At 40.8% G+C, this 17,763-nt stretch overlaps 1 protein-coding gene across 3 annotated transcripts; it reads left to right on the top strand.

Annotated features, from left to right (window-relative positions):
• The first annotated feature begins 1,451 nt into the window (after positions 1–1,451).
• VDAC2 (voltage dependent anion channel 2) lies at positions 1,452–16,944 on the top strand. Of its 3 annotated transcripts, none has more exons than XM_035329776.1 (9): positions 1,452–1,563; positions 9,726–9,797; positions 10,827–10,876; positions 12,061–12,213; positions 12,297–12,349; positions 12,788–13,015; positions 14,070–14,220; positions 15,008–15,065; positions 15,881–16,944. In XM_035329776.1, exons 1-9 carry the CDS (start codon positions 1,467–1,469, stop codon positions 15,970–15,972), a joined length of 954 nt encoding a protein of 317 aa, XP_035185667.1. In that variant the 5' UTR covers positions 1,452–1,466; the 3' UTR covers positions 15,973–16,944. The 3 variants fall into 3 exon arrangements, with proteins under 3 accessions (XP_035185667.1, XP_035185670.1, XP_035185669.1); XM_035329779.1 differs by lacking the exon at positions 1,452–1,563 and adding an exon at positions 5,798–5,964; XM_035329778.1 differs by lacking the exon at positions 1,452–1,563 and adding an exon at positions 6,406–6,460.
• Positions 16,945–17,763: the final 819 nt, after the last annotated feature.

Genomic DNA, 17,763 nt, shown 5'->3' with positions numbered 1-17,763 from the left:
TCCTTATCTCAACCCTTGAGCCCCTTTCATCGTATTTTCTCCCTGTTCCTCTTTGAGGAGGGGGAGTGAGAGAGCAGTTGTGGTGGAGCTCGGTCACCCACCCAAGCGAAACCATCACAGCATGCAGTGCTGGACATGTGAGAAATCTCCTCTTCTCCTGATCTGTACTTGTTGGGGATTTACAGAGATGCCATTTGCTTCCAGCTGCAGGTCTTCAACTGGCAGGTACATGAATTGAAGCAATCATGTGTGCACATATGTGGGTGCGTGCACGTGCTACTTTTTGCAGGATTGGAGCACAAGATGGTAAAGATAATCCATTATTTTTTGGCATCTGTTGTTTGCTTACAATCTGCCATAGGCTCCACTGTTTGTCGATTTTTGTCTATAATTCATGGCAATGTAACAAAATAAATTAGATGACTTATGAAAAATTATTATCTTGGATTAGCTTAAGTTTCAGTGCTTTACACCTGCTGATACTGAAGGTCTTCTACAGAAGAAACTCTTGCTCTTCAGGTCATAGAATTAGTTTTGGTGTAATTTTACTCACATGAATATTTTCACACCAGATGTATTTTCTACATCAAAAATAGCCTGGCCTAAGTCTTTAAAAAACATGCTATAGTCTACTTTCCTTTCTCTCTCTCTTTTATTTTATTTTATTTTATTTTATTTTATTTTATTTTATTTTATTTTATTTTATTTTATTTTATTTTATTTTATTTTATTTTATTTTATTTTATTTTATTATCTAATTAGGGGCATTATCCAGCATATAAATCAAACCCCAATCAAAGTTAATTAGCAAATTAGCTCTAACTGTCAAGCTGTTAATATCATGTGGTAATAGGGTGTAGACCTTCAAAAAGCAATAATCTTCCATTATATACAGATGGTTTGTATGGCTAAGTGTAATGGCATATGAGAGATACGGTCTAAATATAGGATTGAGAACCAAGAAACTTGATGCTTCTGTTCTCTCTTTGATTCCAGTCTTCTCTGTTGGTATAAAATGGAGAAAAACACCCAAGGGAAACATGAGATGGAGGTCAGGGGACAGAAACCTTGAGCAGAAATTAAAAGGAGAAACATCAATAACAGCAGAAATGAGTAGTCAGTCTCGAATTTACAGCAGGTGAGAACTGTTGTGCCAATCACTCAAATCATGTGCCAATTGCTCCACATAAGTCATTTAAGAGTAGTGGGCATCTCTTTTTGAGTTTCTCAATGTGTTTTGCAAGAATGATTGTCATCTCATTACAAATTGTCATCTGATTGTTTAATTGCTCCTCCCTTTCCAGGAGGTATCTCCCCCAAAGGAGAGAAGTCTATTAATTTACTCATTTTAGAGCATCAGGAAATCTGATGGTTTAAGATCTAGCAGGTAGTAGAAGTTAGGTTTATTAAAAGTTGCTTATTCCTTGAGCTATTGGGTGTTAAGAAAAAAGAAAATATCTGAGGAAATGGAAGCTGCAACGCGAAGAACAAAGATGGAAAAAAATTTACGATCAAACAAAGAAAAACCCAGAAGAAGGAATAAGTACAGGCGTATCTGCATGGGTTGGTTTTCATTTCAATTCTTTCTTGCTCTTTAACAGAACCTTTTTCCTATCCCTCTTTCTGTTTACTTGAGGATGGGGCAATTTAGCATTGGTTATGGGCTGGAAGAGTGCACAGTATCTCTATAGGCCATCACAACAAGGACTGGATTCTCATTTCTCCTCAAGAAGCTGACTGCTCATGGTTTGGACTGGTGTATGCTTTGTTGGGTTAAAAACTGGCTGGATAGCTGGGCCCAAAGAGTTGTGGTTATTAATGGAGTAAAATCCAGTTGGAAGTTAGTCACTAGTGGAGTCCCTCAGGGCTCAGTACTGGGGCCAGTTCTCTTTAATACCTTTATTGATGATCTGGATGAGGGGATTGAGGGCACCCTCAGCAAGTTTGCAGACAACACCAAGTTAGGTGTGTGTGTTGATCTGCTCGAGGGTAGGAAGGCTCTGCAGGAAGATCTGGATAGGATGGACCAATGGGCCAAGGTCAATTGTATAAAGTTCAACAAGGCCAAGTGCCGGGTCCAGCACCTGAGGCACAACAACCCCAAACAGAGCTACAGGCTGGGAGATGCATGGTTAGAAAGCTGCCTGGCAGAAAAGGACCTGGGAGTATTGGCTGATAGTCAGCTGAATATGAGCCAGCAGCGTGCTCAGGTGGCCAAGATGGCCAACAGCATCCTGGCTTGTATAAGAAACAGTGTGGCCAGCAGGACTAGGGAAGTGATTGTCCCCCTGTACTCGGCTCTGGTGAGGCCGCACCTCGAGTACTGTGTTCAGTTTTGGGCCCCTCGCTACAAGAAGGACATGGAGGTGCTTGAGCGAGTCCAGAGAAGGGCAACAAAGCTGATGAGGGGTCTGGAGAACAAGTCTTACGAGGAGCGGCTGAGGGAGCTGGGCTTGTTCAGCCTGGAGAAGAGGTTCAGGGGCGACCTTATTGCACTCTACAGGTACCTGAAAGAAGGCTGTAGCGAGGTGGGGGTTGGTCTATTCTCCCATGTGCCTGGTGACAGGACGAGGGGGAAAGGGCTAAAGTTGCGCCAGGGGAGGTTTAGGTTGGATATTAGGAAGAACTTTCTAGCGAAAGGTTTGTTAGGCATTGTAATGGGCTGCCCAGGGAAGTGGTTGAGTCACCATTCCTGGAGGTCTTTAAAAGACATTTAGATGTAGAGCTTAGGGATATGGTTTAGTGGAGGACTTGTTAGTGTTAGGTGAGAGGTTGGACTCGGTGATCTTGGAAGTCTCTTCCAACCTAAATGATTCTGTGATTTGCTTTGGCTGCACGGCTGTGGGGAACCAGCTTTGGTTAGGTAGGTAGCTGCAAGAGGCTCTGTGTCAGCCTCACTAGGGCCTGCACACCATTTGGTTTCCCAGATTTGCTTTCTGTTTTACTTTCTGTTTTGCTTTCCCAATTTCCCACCATTGTTGGCTTTCCCAAATTTGCTTTCTGTTTGTCCTTTCATCGCTGAAGTGCCAGGCTTTCCATTGTTCACTGGTGTTTCTCTGAGGTAAGAGACTATCTGCATGTGCATGTTTATCAGCTTGTTTAAGTGTTGGCCTCTATGTGGACCTGTTGCTTTAACTGTATCCTAGAAGCTGGCTTAAGTTACACTTCCCCCTAACTGTTTAAGCCAAACTGAAAGAAGGCCACTTAAAACTGCTGGGAGGTGGGGGAATTAAAAGGCATTCAATTTGTCAGTCTAAAAGGATCCTGGCAATATGGGACTTGCCTGCCTGCCCTCTTAGGGCTTTCCAGATGTCCTGCTTGCATAAGGGCAGTTGTATGTTAGTAAGCAAAACGTGTAGCTAGTCTAATATTCCTACCACTGAGATAATGAATTAAACAGTGAATTAGGCAGGGTATGCCTAACAAAGAGTGTGAGAACAGAGTAAGCTTAAATGATGCCTCTGTTTGTAGCTCAGGTATTTTCTGACTCCAACAAGGTCATACAGCCATATCTAATGTATTAGTAATTAGTAATCCTCACAGGATTTCTCTTCCACAAACCAATCTACATCCCCCTGGAGCCCAAATAAACTTTAAATATCATGTGGCAAGAATTTACACTGAATGACACCCCTTTGGTGGGGAGAAAAAAATCAAATGCCCTGCTTTGCTGGTCCTGAACTTGTTTCCTGCTAGCTTTACCTATTTCCCTCCATTTCCTTGCTGTTTATAGTTTTATAATCTCTGCTGTATCCCTTTGGTCAATTTGTTTCCTGAATGAGCAGTCCTAGTTGATTATTGTTAGGCTTTCATTAAGACTTGGTCTCTACTGAATTTCTAATGCTTAAAGGCCTGAATCTTGGGAGGACAGACAATGACTTCAGGCTTGGGCTAGAAGTGAACATAAAATTATCCAAGATGTTTGATGGAAACTGATACACACTCTAGATACTTGCTCTATTTTTGATGGTCACATATATTACTTAATCAAGTAATCATGATTATAACATATGGAAAGATGAGCAGGGTTTGTGTTCAAATACTATGTTCTTGCAGTAGAGTTTTTTTTTTTTTTTTATTCCAAGCAATGCCAGTAAAGCATATGATTCACTCATGTCAGTCATGCATATGTGTGGTTGTACTCATTCAAAGTGGTGATAGGTAAACTGCAAGTGGAAGGAAACAGCTGAGTGGCATGTATGTGAGAGCTGATTAGTTACAAATGGAAGCAAGCTCATTTAGAGCAAGCACACCTGCATCGGATGTATGTGCTGGGGGATGAGGGTGAGGCCCAGGCCATAGGAAGAAAGGTCCAGGATAAAACTGATAAATTATGGCAGGCTCGAAGGGAGAAGGCATTCCTTCTTGGTGCTCTGAGGTGCAGAACATACACTGAGATACATAACGAATGTGGGAACGGCAGGGCGACAGACTTGAGCTACAGAAGCTTGTGGTGTTCATACAGAGGAGTTTGTGCACTGCTGTCTTGGATTATGTCGGTTTTGTTTTATAAAGCAAGTGATTCAGTACTACTTCCCTTAGGGTGGGGCAGTAGTCACTTTCCTGTATTGCTTAAAAATAACATTAAGCCAAACCATGACTAAAGTATTAATACTAAAAAGAAATCCAGCTGCCTGATGTAAGTAACTTAACTTTTATTCTGAATGGATTTTTCTATTAGAGGTATGAATAATAAATGTCTGTCTTTAAATAACAGAATCACAGAATTTTCTAGGTTGGAAGAGACCTCAAGATCATCAAGTCCAACCTCTGACCTAACACTAACAGTCCCCACTAAACCATATCCCTAAACCATATCCCTATCCATATCCCCACTAAACCATATCCCTAACAATTTATGCCACAATGTATTTTTACTTCATGAGACCTCTGTCTGTTCCTAACCTCTGTTCTAGTGCACAGTAAGACAGGCTAGTTGTCTACTGGTATTTATTCTCTCAGCATGTGGTTTTCTTCCTTGATTCATCAATACATTCCCTCATAGGCCTGCCAAGCTGGCATCTTTAAAAACATCAGAATTAAGTGTACTAGCCTCTCGGGTCTCCTGCTGTGAAAGTATTGATTTAAACAGAAGTGAGTTGCTTATCTTCTGATACAACTAAAAGATGCTGATTGGCATTATGCTGGGCCTTGAAGTAAATATGATTTTTTTAAAATAAGCTGGGAAGTTATTGTTGTACCACGTTATGGTAAATTGGTAGTGTTTGATAGTATATAGTGTTCACACTACACAAATGTAATGTGAAGTTGTAAATCACAATGACTTTTTGGTGTTTTGATGAGGGCATAGCCCAAGCAAGCAGTGGAGAGCATGGCTCCGGGGCCTAGCTAGCAGTGACCCGTGTCGGTGACCGGGGCTGCGGCAGAGCTGCCGTGTCACTGCCTGTGGTCCCCGTGCCGGACCAGCACTGTGAGGAAGCCTCTCGAGAGTCGCAGCTCCCCGCGAGCTACGCCATGTTCAGCTGCGGGGTGCGGAGGGGCCTCGCCGGCCCCCCCTCTGGGCCCCCACCCCCCTCGTGAGGGGGTGTACGTGAGGCGCCGGGCGCGGCCGTTGCCGCCCTCCCGCCGCAGGCCCCGCCCGCCCGGAGGCCCCTAGCTGCCGCCGGGGCTGCCCGACCGAGCGCCTGCGGCCCGCGCCGCGCCCCGCGGGGCTCGGTGCTGGGTGCCGCGTCCCCCCCCACCGTTCCGGGCTCGTTTCCCCGGGCGGCGGCGGCCGCGGCCGGGCGGGGGGTGGCTCGCGGCGTCGTGCGGCGGGGAGGCGGCGTGCGGGACGGCCCCGGCTCGTTGGGGTCCTGCGGGGCGGCGGCGGGCGGGCGGATCGGTGTCTCCTTCACTTCGCCCTCCAGTGCCAGCGCCTGCAGCAGCGCGGCCTCCTCACGGCGACGCCCGCCCGCGCCCCCGGTCCCGCTCCGCCCGGCTCCGCCGCCTTCCTGCGCCAGCCAGGTGCCGGCCGGGGCCGAGGGGGCGGCGAGCGGGGCCGGGAGCGGGGCAGGGACGAGGGACAGGGGCTCGGGCTCGTTCCCCGGCGGCGTGGCGGCATCGGCCGTGCGGGCGCGGGGGGTCGCCCCGAAGCCCCTCGCCCAGCCGCGGGCGCGGTGCCGCGGGCCTGCGGCTGTGCCCGGGCGGCGGTTACATAAGGGGCGGGGGTCAGGCCGGGATGCCCAAGATGGCCGCGCCGAGGAGTTCACCTTGCGGCTGGGCCGGGCAGGGCGCGGAGGGGCCCGAGCGGGGCCGGCGCTGCCTGGGGAGGGGAAGGGAGCGGAGGGCGGCCCGGCCCGTGCCCTCTCCTTCGGGGGGTGGGAGGGGGTCCGCTGTATTCCTGCTTTCGGTTTCTGAGCACGTAGTTAACCTGCAGATGTTTCATCTTCTCTCCCTTCTCCGTAGAGCCTCTAAATTGGCCTAGCTATGGCAATGCCAGTAGTGTGCCAGCCTCCCAGAAGTAAGTAGGGAGACAGTTGAAGCAAGGGTAATGAGTTTTTTTCTTGTTCTTTAAGCGTTAGAAGCAGTGTAAATTTAAAGGTCAGTGTATCCGATGTATTTTTAATAAGAATATTTTGAAGAATATCTGTTTTTCTGTTACTATTTGTGATACTGGAGTACAATTTTAGTGTAGTTGCTGCCAGTTACAAAATGGGATGAGTGATTTTTTTTTTTTCATTACATGACCTCTAGCTTGATCTCCAATATCCTGAGGTCTAGAAATCTTTATAGAAGTCCATGGCATTCCTTTAATTACAGGGTGTGACACAATTTCGAAATGCTACCTCGAAGGAAAGTTGTCATGTAATAATTCTGACAACATTTATACATTTTTTTTGGTTTGTTTCTTTTGTCCTTTAATGTTAGAAGAAGGCATATGTGTGGATCTTGAGTAACAGATTCTTTAATGATTTTTTTTAAAGAGGAATAAAATGAAACAAAGATTAGGGTGGAGCTCCCGCTTGATACCAGTGCATTTATGTTTATGAAACGAGGAATAAGATCTGACAGTTGCTTTCACAGCCAACCCATTGTCGTTAAGTGTTATCTATATTTTAGGCACTTCTAATTAGTAGTTTACATGAAAGGCAGTTCAAAACAGGATTGAAGAAAACTATTTCTGGTTGTAAGAGTTTGCAGACCTAGCTAACTTACCAACTCTAGAGGAAACAGGAATGAATTTTTTGGCCCTATTTTCATTTAATGAGCTTTCTCATGACGACACTAGCTTATCAAGTGTTTAATATACCAAAAACTAACTTGTACTTTTTCCTTTTTTCCTCTTGCATCACTGTTATTAAAGAAGTAAAACAGTGGCGTGAAGGTCATAAGCTGTTTTAACTTTTAATCATGAAACTTGGATCTGTAGACTGGAATGTCTGACAAATACTGGTCAGTTTCCTTGCACAGGGAGGAATCTTAATGGCTAGATAAAACAGCAACATCCTTCCACTGCAGTATTTCTTTAAATTTAGACAGATACCAGTTTGTTAACCTCTCAGGCCTTCATGGCTTAATATAAATATCTTCTCTGTAATGATTGTCTAGTCAGATTTGAAATATTTAAGACAAGAAGGAAAATCTCATTTGTGCTGTCAAAGTATTTCTATGCTAAAGGCTAGAGACCTATTCAGAGGAAAAGTACACAGCTAAACCTTCTCTGTTATTTTAAACTACTAATGAATTGTACAGCAGGGATTTAGAGTGTGGGAAGACTACTGTTCCCATAGTTTCTTGTAATTTGGTCCTACATCTGCTAGTTTTTATTGAATAGATTATAGAAACCATTTTCTGTGATGACACCGGGACTCCGATCTGTTATGCTGTTGATTCTTTTCCTGAAGCTTATCTTGGTTACTGTGGACTTTAACTTGGGCTAAGCTTTTACAAGATTCAAGCATGTTCAACTAATTTTTTTTAACAGACAAAGTACTCTGTTGAGAAGTAGATTTTCTTAATACTCTCCAGTAAGTGCTGGATGTTTTTCTCTACTGGCTTGGATGTAGAGCTTAGCATTCCTTACTAAAGATTTTTTTAAATTTATTTTTAGCTAAACTGTAAATGTATATGATTTTGCTGTGATGCAGTTCAAGTCTTCCTCTTGTGGTTTAGGAAGATGGAGAGAGGTACTCCAGACAACTAGCAAAGAAATTTTGGAGAAACAATGCTTAGGCACAAGGCTCTTTCTTGCATGCTTAAAAATAAATAGTAGCAGTTGATTACAGTTAGGCTATAGCTGGCAGGTAGTATAATCAGTTTTTTTTTTTTTTTTGTGGATACTATTCTAAAACAGTCAGTTTGGTGAAATGATGCCCTAAAGGAAGTTATTCCAAATCAGGAATACCTTGCCTGATTGAGGCAACTTTTTCTTTTATGTAGATAAGGCCAAGAAAAGATGAAAGGTGACTTTAAAAGAAGAATAAAAAGCCTGCCTCAAATCCCCTGTTATTGAATACACTCATAATGATGTGCAGAAGAAAATACAAATATTAGTTAAAATTATTTTCTAAAACTGTGATCTTTTCAGCTTTCAGTTGAAAGTTAATATGTGGGAGTACTGCCCTTGTTATTTTTGTAGGTTCTAAAGATGTTTTTCTGTTTACTTTAAAACAAAACCCATGCAAGAGCAGGATGAACAGTGAATTACGTTCATCTGGCTTTCAGCAAAAACAAATGTGACAGATTAATTTTAAAAGATAAGAGGACTTTCCATTTTGTTTCTGTGTTTAGGCTTTTTATTGTGTTTGTTAGTGTTTTCCCCTTTGTTTTTTGGCCCTTTGGGGGAAATTTGGGGGAAACTCTTTGAAATATGCTCTGTTTTGTGTATTTCAAGACTTTAAAATACAATGCCCCTACTTAAGACCTTTTTCTGTTGAAGTAGTGGGAAAGCAGTCACCTAAGGAAGATACAGATAGAGAGCATCTTCATGGGGCGGAGGAGCACTGTACTGCCTGTGTGGGACCTTAGGCTGGTATACAGCAGGCTGGGGGATTGGGTCATGGCTAGTCTTGAACAACGGGCTCTTTAACAGTGAGATTGCCAGAGGCTCCCTGTCTGAGAAGCTCTCCTTAAAAGTCATTTTCTCATTGACCCAGCACTCCTACTGCTGTTTGTTTTAAGCTAACAAGAACCCCCACCCCTCCACAACATAAGCTCTTGTACTTTGTAGGGTGGAAGACCTTCATCTGAGTGATGGCTAGGTAACGTCCCTCAAAGATCCCTTCAAAAACTTAGGTCTACTATTTAAAATACGGGGCAAAGCAGACACTCATGCTTTCACATTTTGAAAATGAGACCTTGTAGGTCTTCTCAGATAACTTTCATAAGCATCTGTTAAATTTGGCTTTGTAGGACTTGCAGAAATATGTCTGAATTAGTTTTTCATATTTCCGGTCTCCTGATTTTCACTGGTTACTGCCAGCCCTGGAAATGTGAGCTATTAGCTTGCGGTAATTAAAGGCGTGTGGTGAAGTTGACTTGAAAAGTGACAGTTTCTCATCAATAATCAGGTTACATCTGCCCAGAAAACACAACGTGCATGGTGAACATCACTGAAAATCTGTGTGTGTTTCACAGAACATTGTAATGGTTTGAACCATTTGTCTGTTAACTGCCTTTGTGGATAACTCTGCCCTAGAGAAAGCACCTTTAAGAGTTGTGGTAGCACTTTGTTGTGTGTGTGTATGGTAAAAGATTGACTATTAATTACCCTAATTACCTTTCAGCTCCAATGGCAATTCCTCCGTCGTATGCAGACCTTGGCAAATCTGCCAGAGATATCTTCAATAAAGGATATGGTAAGAATAGTATCTTTTACAAAATATAGCATGGTCTGCGTTGCAGCAGTGAACTGACTATTTTAGCTCATATGCCTGTGTTTCTGGGGAGGGTATGTTTCTTGTGTGTTATTACTGTCAGCTAATAACAGATCACTGGAGGCTTTTTGTGAGCTATTTTGTTAAACCTCACTGCCTTAGCCACGCATGTCAGGGAAGAGGTGTACAAGTATGCGAGACTGAGCATCCACTGTTACTTAGCTTAGGAGCACACTTCCTTTATTGATGTTTGTGCCACAGCATTTGTTGGTGTAGAAAGGGGAACTATATATATGTGTAAGTAATGTTACCACTGTAACATTATAGTGCTTCTTTTAGAATAGCAAGAGGAATAGCTATCAGGATAATAAAACTCTTCAAAATTTGTAAATGCTTAATAGGCATTTGCATAGTTAAAATCTGCTTACTTGCAGTGCTGTTTATCTCTAGTCTTCAAAATTCATGCAAGGTTTTTTCACCAAGATCACCACTCAGGTCTGAGCGTAAGAATGTGAAATGACACTTGTATAAACATACTTATACTTCAAGTCCAATGGCTGTGCATTTCCTAGTGACTTCCCTTTTAGGATTTTCCTTTGAGATCTATCTTCTTAGTGCTCAAACACAGTTTTATGCATTAGGATAGCTCTTCAAATGGTGTTGAGTACAGAGTAGATGCCATCCAGGGAAAACAAGAGAATGCCTCTTGTCAGTAAATACATTTACTCTGGGACATAATCCTGTTAGTTAGATATACAGTGTACAATTGAGCAGCTACTCCCTGCTTACTATTTGGTGATGACAGAACAGAACTCCTGGCTTCTTCTTAGGGTGGCCTCCTAGCTGCAGTAGTATCTGAAATTTGAGTGTTAGCGAAGTCAGTCTATGGTGGTTTTTGTATATGTATATACATAGCAGTCTCAGCAGCGAGGCTGGGAAAATAGCTTCTTGGATAATGTATCTTGTCTTAGTTAAAGCACAACTTTTTAACTTTGACTTCTGTTTATTAAGGTTTTGGGTTGGTGAAACTGGATGTGAAAACAAAATCTGCAAGTGGAGTGGTGAGTTTAAATACTTACTGTATTTGGGGGGGGATGTGTTCTGATGATTATTTAATTACGGAAGAGCATTTCCCAGATGCTGTTAAGTAGTTTAGGTTATATTAATGATAAAATGTTTGGTGTAAAATAATTTCAGAAGCACCTAAAGCTCAGACTTACTTCATTCTAAATAAAATACTGATAATGCAGTATGGGCCAATAAATAAAACCAGTTGTCTAGTAATCTTAGTAAAACAGGTTGTTAGCTGTCCATCTTATGCCTGAAGACTAACAAACAGCAGACATATTTTTGATATATATCAGTATCAACTACAGTACACAGAAGTTGTTTGTGGTACTGTTTGTGTTTTTTGAAATTTTTGGTGTCTTAATGCCTATATGAAGTAGTTGGCAGTGAAATAGCAATTTGAATCTGTGGCTCTTCTTTGAAGGTAGTAAAGGGCTGCAGTGATGATCTGTGCAAGATGACGTGGTCATGCAAGCAGTGCCTTCCGTGACTTTTATCTATTTCGAGAGCAGAGTTTTCAAGGTGTAAAGGTAGATCCCTGGTGCCTATCAGAACAGGAAGTTTCAACAATAAGTAGCTGTTAGAGGTGTGTGTGTTATATGCTGTTTGCAGAGCCGTATGATCCTATTATGGTTGTAATGTTTCTTACTTCAGCTTGTTTCTGTAATAGGGCTACCAGTAATAACTGCTAACACTTTCTGCAGATTACAGGCTCCCGTGTGAATCCTGTATCTGTTGCAAGTCATCATTCCCAGCATGGGAATGTGCTGTCAAGTATTAAAGATTCTTGGTTTGGCTTTTGGTTTGCTTGTTAAGAGTATCAAACGTATTTCAGGAACTCTTTTCCTTTTGAGGAGAATGCTTATGGTAACTACGGTCTTGCTTTTGAGTTACTTTATAAACCAATATGTTTTGTAATGCTGGCACAAACATTGCAGTTGAAATGGGGGCAAGGAGGTGGGGGAGTCCTCTACGTGGACGTGAATCACTTGGCTATTAGCTCATGTTATGTCTGTCCCCCAAGTTGTCTGTTATTGTTCAGTTTGTTACATAGTGTAACAAGATCTTAATGTTTGGTGAAGAAGGGTCTTTTCTCTTCTGTCACTGTGTAAGGCTTTCACGGTCATGTGTATCTTCAGTATAACATGGACACTGTCCTTTTTTTTTTTTTTTTTAGGAATTCACAACATCTGGTTCTTCGAACACAGACACTGGAAAAGTGAATGGGAGCTTGGAGACCAAATACAAGTGGGCTGAGTATGGGCTGACTTTCACAGAAAAATGGAACACAGATAACACTCTGGGAACAGAAATTGCAATTGAAGATCAGGTAATAGATTAGGAAAGTATTCAGTTCATTTACTTAAGTGGCAGAACTGAACTTATAGCTTTGTCTTCTCTCTCTTCAATTAGATTGCCAAAGGCTTGAAGTTGACGTTTGATACAACTTTCTCACCAAATACAGGGTAAGAATTTTTTAACGCTTTTACCTTGTGACTACCTATACCCAGGGTTGGTAAACAGCCATCTGGTGTGTCAAATCAATTGTTATTAATCCAAATTAGAGAATCCCAATGCTACTAAAGGCTTCTGCTCTTCAGCATCACATCTTGTGCAATACTAAGCCTGTAGAACACTTCAAAACAGTCTGCTTTCCTTTTTTTCTGGGATAGGAATACTTAGTTGGAATATTACAGGAGGGATGAAGGTGTTTCTGTCCTTATAACAATGCATGTTTCGATGATTTTTCTGTATTTTCAGTGGGTTACCTATGCTTTGACCCAGTCTAGAGGAAGCATGCGCATGGCATTTAGATGCATTCTGTTGAGGCATATGGCTCAAATTTGACAGTTCATTGAGGAAAGATCAAGCCCTATCTTAAGATAACCTTTTCTCTGTTTCAGAAAGAAGAGTGGTAAAATTAAGTCAGCATATAAACGTGAATGCCTAAACCTAGGTTGTGATGTTGACTTTGACTTTGCTGGGCCTGCAATCCATGGTTCAGCTGTCTTTGGTTATGAAGGCTGGCTGGCTGGTTATCAGATGACTTTTGATAGTGCCAAATCAAAATTGACCAGGAACAACTTCTCTGTGGGTTACAAGACTGGAGACTTCCAACTGCACACTAATGTGTAAGTACTTAAAATTGTGTCCAGTTTTACAGAAGCAGGCATTCTTTACCATTTCTTGTAGTACTCATAGCTTATCGTTTAAAGCATAATATATGCTACAGTTTTTCAGATGCTGCAATCAAAATTTGAAGTGCAATATGCCTAACTCCCAGATACGTCGAGCTGATCATAATGCTGCTTCTAGTTTTCCCAATACATTGAACTGTATCTGACTATAATATACGGGTAGTAGATTTGTTAGAGGTTGCAATTAGCCTTGAGCTATTTAGGTCAGAATTAGGTCAGAATTAATTTCTGGAGTAAGAACAGAGCTTTGCTGTTTGACATCTTGAGTAGCTTCTTCATCTTGCATATATGGGATGAGTGCATGAAATGCTTAGAGTGCAACTGAAGTGTACAGCATCTTGGTTTTGAACTTCATTCAAAGTGCTGCGTTTAGAGTTCTTAGATGTCCTTCAGAGCAAGCTGATCATAATTTATGGAAGAATATGGTGTTCTCAATTTAATACCAACTACAATTGTTTCAGTGTGTTTATGTAGGGCATAACACTTCTATTTCAAAATTAAGCTATTTTGGAAAGAGATGAAAGGGATTGTTCTGTCTGGTTTGTAGAAGTTGAGGCAGGGGAAGCTACAAAATACTTTAGTCTAAGCTGTAAGAATTCCATTTCAGTTCAGTCATCTCAAATATTGTGACTATTTTTTCAGATGATGTTTGAATTCATTAGAAACATCAGGTATGCTTAGTAATCAAATTCAGAATGCTTGTTTCCTCATAACTAACACTTATCTGTTAGGTTAAGGATGTAAACTGGATTTTTGTTCAAGTTCTTGAAATTAGTTGGAGAATTAGCTGTGGCAAACTGAAAATTATTTTAAAGGGGTTATTGCAGTTTAATTTTGCCATGCAATTTTTTTTAATCTCCCTTAACCTGATCTAAAAGTGTGAAACAACTCAAACTTTCTGACTCTCGATTGAACAGGACAAACTGTTCTTTTAAAGTTGGGATTAAGTAGTTAAAAGGAGCTAACTTTCTTTTTTGTATTTGTGCAGCAATGATGGTTCTGAATTTGGTGGGTCAATTTACCAGAAAGTGAGTGACAATCTTGAAACTGCTGTAAACTTGGCTTGGACAGCAGGTAGCAACAGCACTCGCTTTGGTATTGCAGCTAAATACAAGTTGGATTCCACTGCTTCTATCTCTGTAAGTATGTCTCTAACCAAAAGGGTTATTCTAAACAGCAGTTTTTCAGTTCCTGAGCATGTGTTATTAGTACAAAAGATAATTGGTCAAAAAGTCTAGTAAGAGCTACTGTTACCATCCAGATGGTTATAATTAAAACAAGCAGTATTTAAATCATGTTACTTTGCATATGGCAACATCTCTTTTAGAATCTGACTCTCAAATGTTGCCCTGCTCTGCAGGACTTCACATGTACTTCATATCTGACCCTAAGCTTACAGATCTTTTTGAACAGTTTTCTGGAAACACTCCAGTTCTCATGGTGAACTGTTATGAGTTGCTGGTTGAAAAGACTTTATTGCAGAACAGCTTTGCTCGTTATGAGGTTGGAATCAATCTAGAGGAAGTGATGATGACTGAGAGAATTTTTTCACATAATGTTTATGATGTTATGAAGTGACCTCTGCTTGACTGACTGGTCCTGCAAAATACTAATGGAGTATTGTTTTAAATGTGTCTTGTTTTGGGAAACTAGCGGAGACTTGTTATGGTCTTCTGAAAAGAATCGGTGTAAGTTCACCTGCCAAACTATTTTGCAGTAACAGTTCTCCCTGTCCCTGCGACCTTTCTGCACTTAAATAGGCTTCTGTTTCTCAGCTTAAGTTGCAGGGCATAGGCATAGCTAGAGATACAGTCTAGTAAGCAGAGATAATGAAAAAAGTAATACTGAGTTTGGTTAGTAAGTTCTGGCTCGTGAATGGTAATGAAGAACTCTTCAGCTATGTTTCAATTGTTTGTTTTTCTCCAGGCAAAAGTGAACAATTCTAGTCTAGTTGGAGTGGGTTACACCCAGACCCTGAGGCCAGGTAAGGACTTTCACATGCATGACTTTTGTATACGTATCTTCCATGCATCACACAGAAAAAAATGAGATCTGTGTATTGATATGCAACTATCTTGATTCTTCAGAATATCTTGAAAACAAAGTAGGTGTTTGACAGCAGATTGTGGTGCACGTTAACATTTAGATAAACAAGACAGATAATACTAATGGTATTTCTGCATCATATTATTCCTTTATTTATTTAGCAGTTCACTATTGTGTTTGAAAACTTAACTTTAAGGCTGTACAAGCAGTCTTTTCTAGCTTTGCTTTTTCAAGTCCTATTGTACAGAACAGTAACAGATCTTGAAAAATGATTAATAATCAAAACAGCACACTTCCTGATCTGCATGTTCAGAAAAAAATCTGAGGAACTGAACTTTTCTCTGAAAACACCTGTTAATGCTACATTACTATTGGTTAGTTATTAATTGGAAACCTAGTAAAATACATAGTTTTCATTCTTTCCCTTCCTTGGCACAAGTGTCTGTTGTTCTATGCATAGTTTCTCTCTTTCATGCATACCTTAATGTAGAAGAAGAAACTTCCTGTGCACTTATCAAGTGGAGTGTTTGAATACCTGGTTTATAAAATGGTATTTTAAAAAAGCATCTACTTTGCTTGATTCACATGACTAGCTTTCAGTATATTTCATGTCTAACTGAATTCTCCCATAGAGTAATTGGGAGCCAAGTAATGAACTGAGAGCTACAACTGGGACTTGTAATAACAGAGGTTGAGTTGCAATGAAAGCTACTCCGATTATATGTTGTAAACATGCTGTTTAAAATCTTACAGGTGTGAAGCTTACTCTGTCTGCCCTGATAGATGGAAAGAGCATCAATGCTGGTGGCCATAAACTTGGCCTCGGCCTGGAATTGGAGGCTTAAAAAGGTGAAGAAACTGCTGCAGAGAAGGGATATCAGAAGAATTTGGCCTTAAAATGTATTTCCAATGTGACCAGCAGGCTTTTTTCCCAAGAAGGATGACCTAGAACAAGAGCTGTATTTGAAGTATTTAGACAGTTACTTGTTAGCTGGTTTCTAGTTAAATTGGTTACCCATCTAGTTACAATTCTGCATTAGTGCAGTCACTTAAACATTATTTAAATGTATTTAACTGTTTAATGCGCTACCCACAAATAATGAAATAGACATTTATGAAAACTGTACAATTGTGTGCATGTTTGTTTTTATGTTCCTTTTAACATTCAATACTGCCATTGAATGAAAAATGGATCAGTGGATGTCTTGAAATGAGGTCAACAGTTTTGTTAAATCACCTTAAATAGAAATACATTTGGTATCCCGAGACAACTCAAATTATGAATAAAACAAGTACACACACATACTTGTGCCTCAGATATTTTAAGAGTCAAGATAATAGGGTAGTGCTCAGTTAAGTTTTAACTAAAAATAATCCAAGATGTAGTGCTCTGTATATCTGTGCAATTAAGGACCCACCCCTGAGAACATTGAATATAGCCGGTTTTCACCAAACAGTTAAATTCCTCAAGCAAGTCGGATTTTTTTTTTCCTGTCAGGTAAGGTTTGTCATATCAGATGGTTGAATTTCCTGTTGTTCCATGGGCAAGACTTAACTGCTACTAGTTGGCCTGCTGATGTAGAGAATGCAGAAAGATATGCTTGCCACATTGAGACATTTAAAAACTGTTCCTTGATGCTTTGCCCAACAGCGGGGGGAGAAAACTCAAAAACACTCGTTTTGCTTATAATTGTATGAAGTGAGACTTCTTTGCAACTGAATGTAATGGTGTCATGGTACAACAGCCTGCTTAGCCCAACTGCTTTGAAGGTTTCTGCTTAAAATAAACGAAATAAAGACTTAATTTTAAATGGAAATGGAGGAAAATATATCCAATTTTGCTTTCCCATTGACTAATAAATTTTGGTAGATATGATCAGAAATGTAGAATAATAGAACAACTTGTATTTTTTCCAGGGTGCAGTTCTTAAAATCACACTCCTAAGGTCAAGCATAAGTAGCTGTAGTTGCTTTTAATGTGGAATATATTACATGCAGTCACAGTTCTTACATTTAAGAGTAAGGTTTTATTCTATTCAGGGAATTGCTTGGAGTCTGTTTCTTAGTCTCATAGCTGAGAAGGCTATCTCTTTGTAGGTGGTCTTGCAGCCTGTAGTTCACATACCTTTAAAAGGAAGGGGGCTAGGTTATGGTTGGGAATGTTTGTTTTGCAAACTGTTTGGTTTATGCTAGTTACTTAACTCCCCATAACATCTGAGTGATTTACTTGAGATCTTGGTCCATCTTGCATTGTTGCCCTCATACTCATTCTTAAGTACTATAGTGAACTGCCTGTGTCCAGCCTTTAGCTATGGAGTAATTGAGTCACTTTCTTTGCAGAAGGTAGAACTAAGCTTATGCTGTCATCTCAGCCTCTTGAGCAGGCTTGGTAGTGTCTTTGACCAGTTTTTTTACATGGAAAAGAAGGTTTGGCAGCATAGGTCACTAGAGTTACACTTCGGAGAACCTTTAGTGCCATTTTCACTTGAATACCCTTTTCTTGGGACACTTCTACCACTTGGTGATGGCAGAAGCAGCACATAAGAGGGAATTCATTACTCTGTTACTGCATGCAAATGTTTGAGCTGATATACTTTGAAGTCTTTATACACAAGCCCTGCTCAAGCTATAGATCA

Source organism: Oxyura jamaicensis, chromosome 6 (assembly GCF_011077185.1).
Source record: "Oxyura jamaicensis isolate SHBP4307 breed ruddy duck chromosome 6, BPBGC_Ojam_1.0, whole genome shotgun sequence".
Lineage (NCBI taxonomy): Eukaryota > Metazoa > Chordata > Aves > Anseriformes > Anatidae > Oxyura > Oxyura jamaicensis.
The sequence above is the reverse complement of the archived record's forward strand: the minus strand, read 5'-3'. Positions and strand labels throughout refer to the sequence as shown.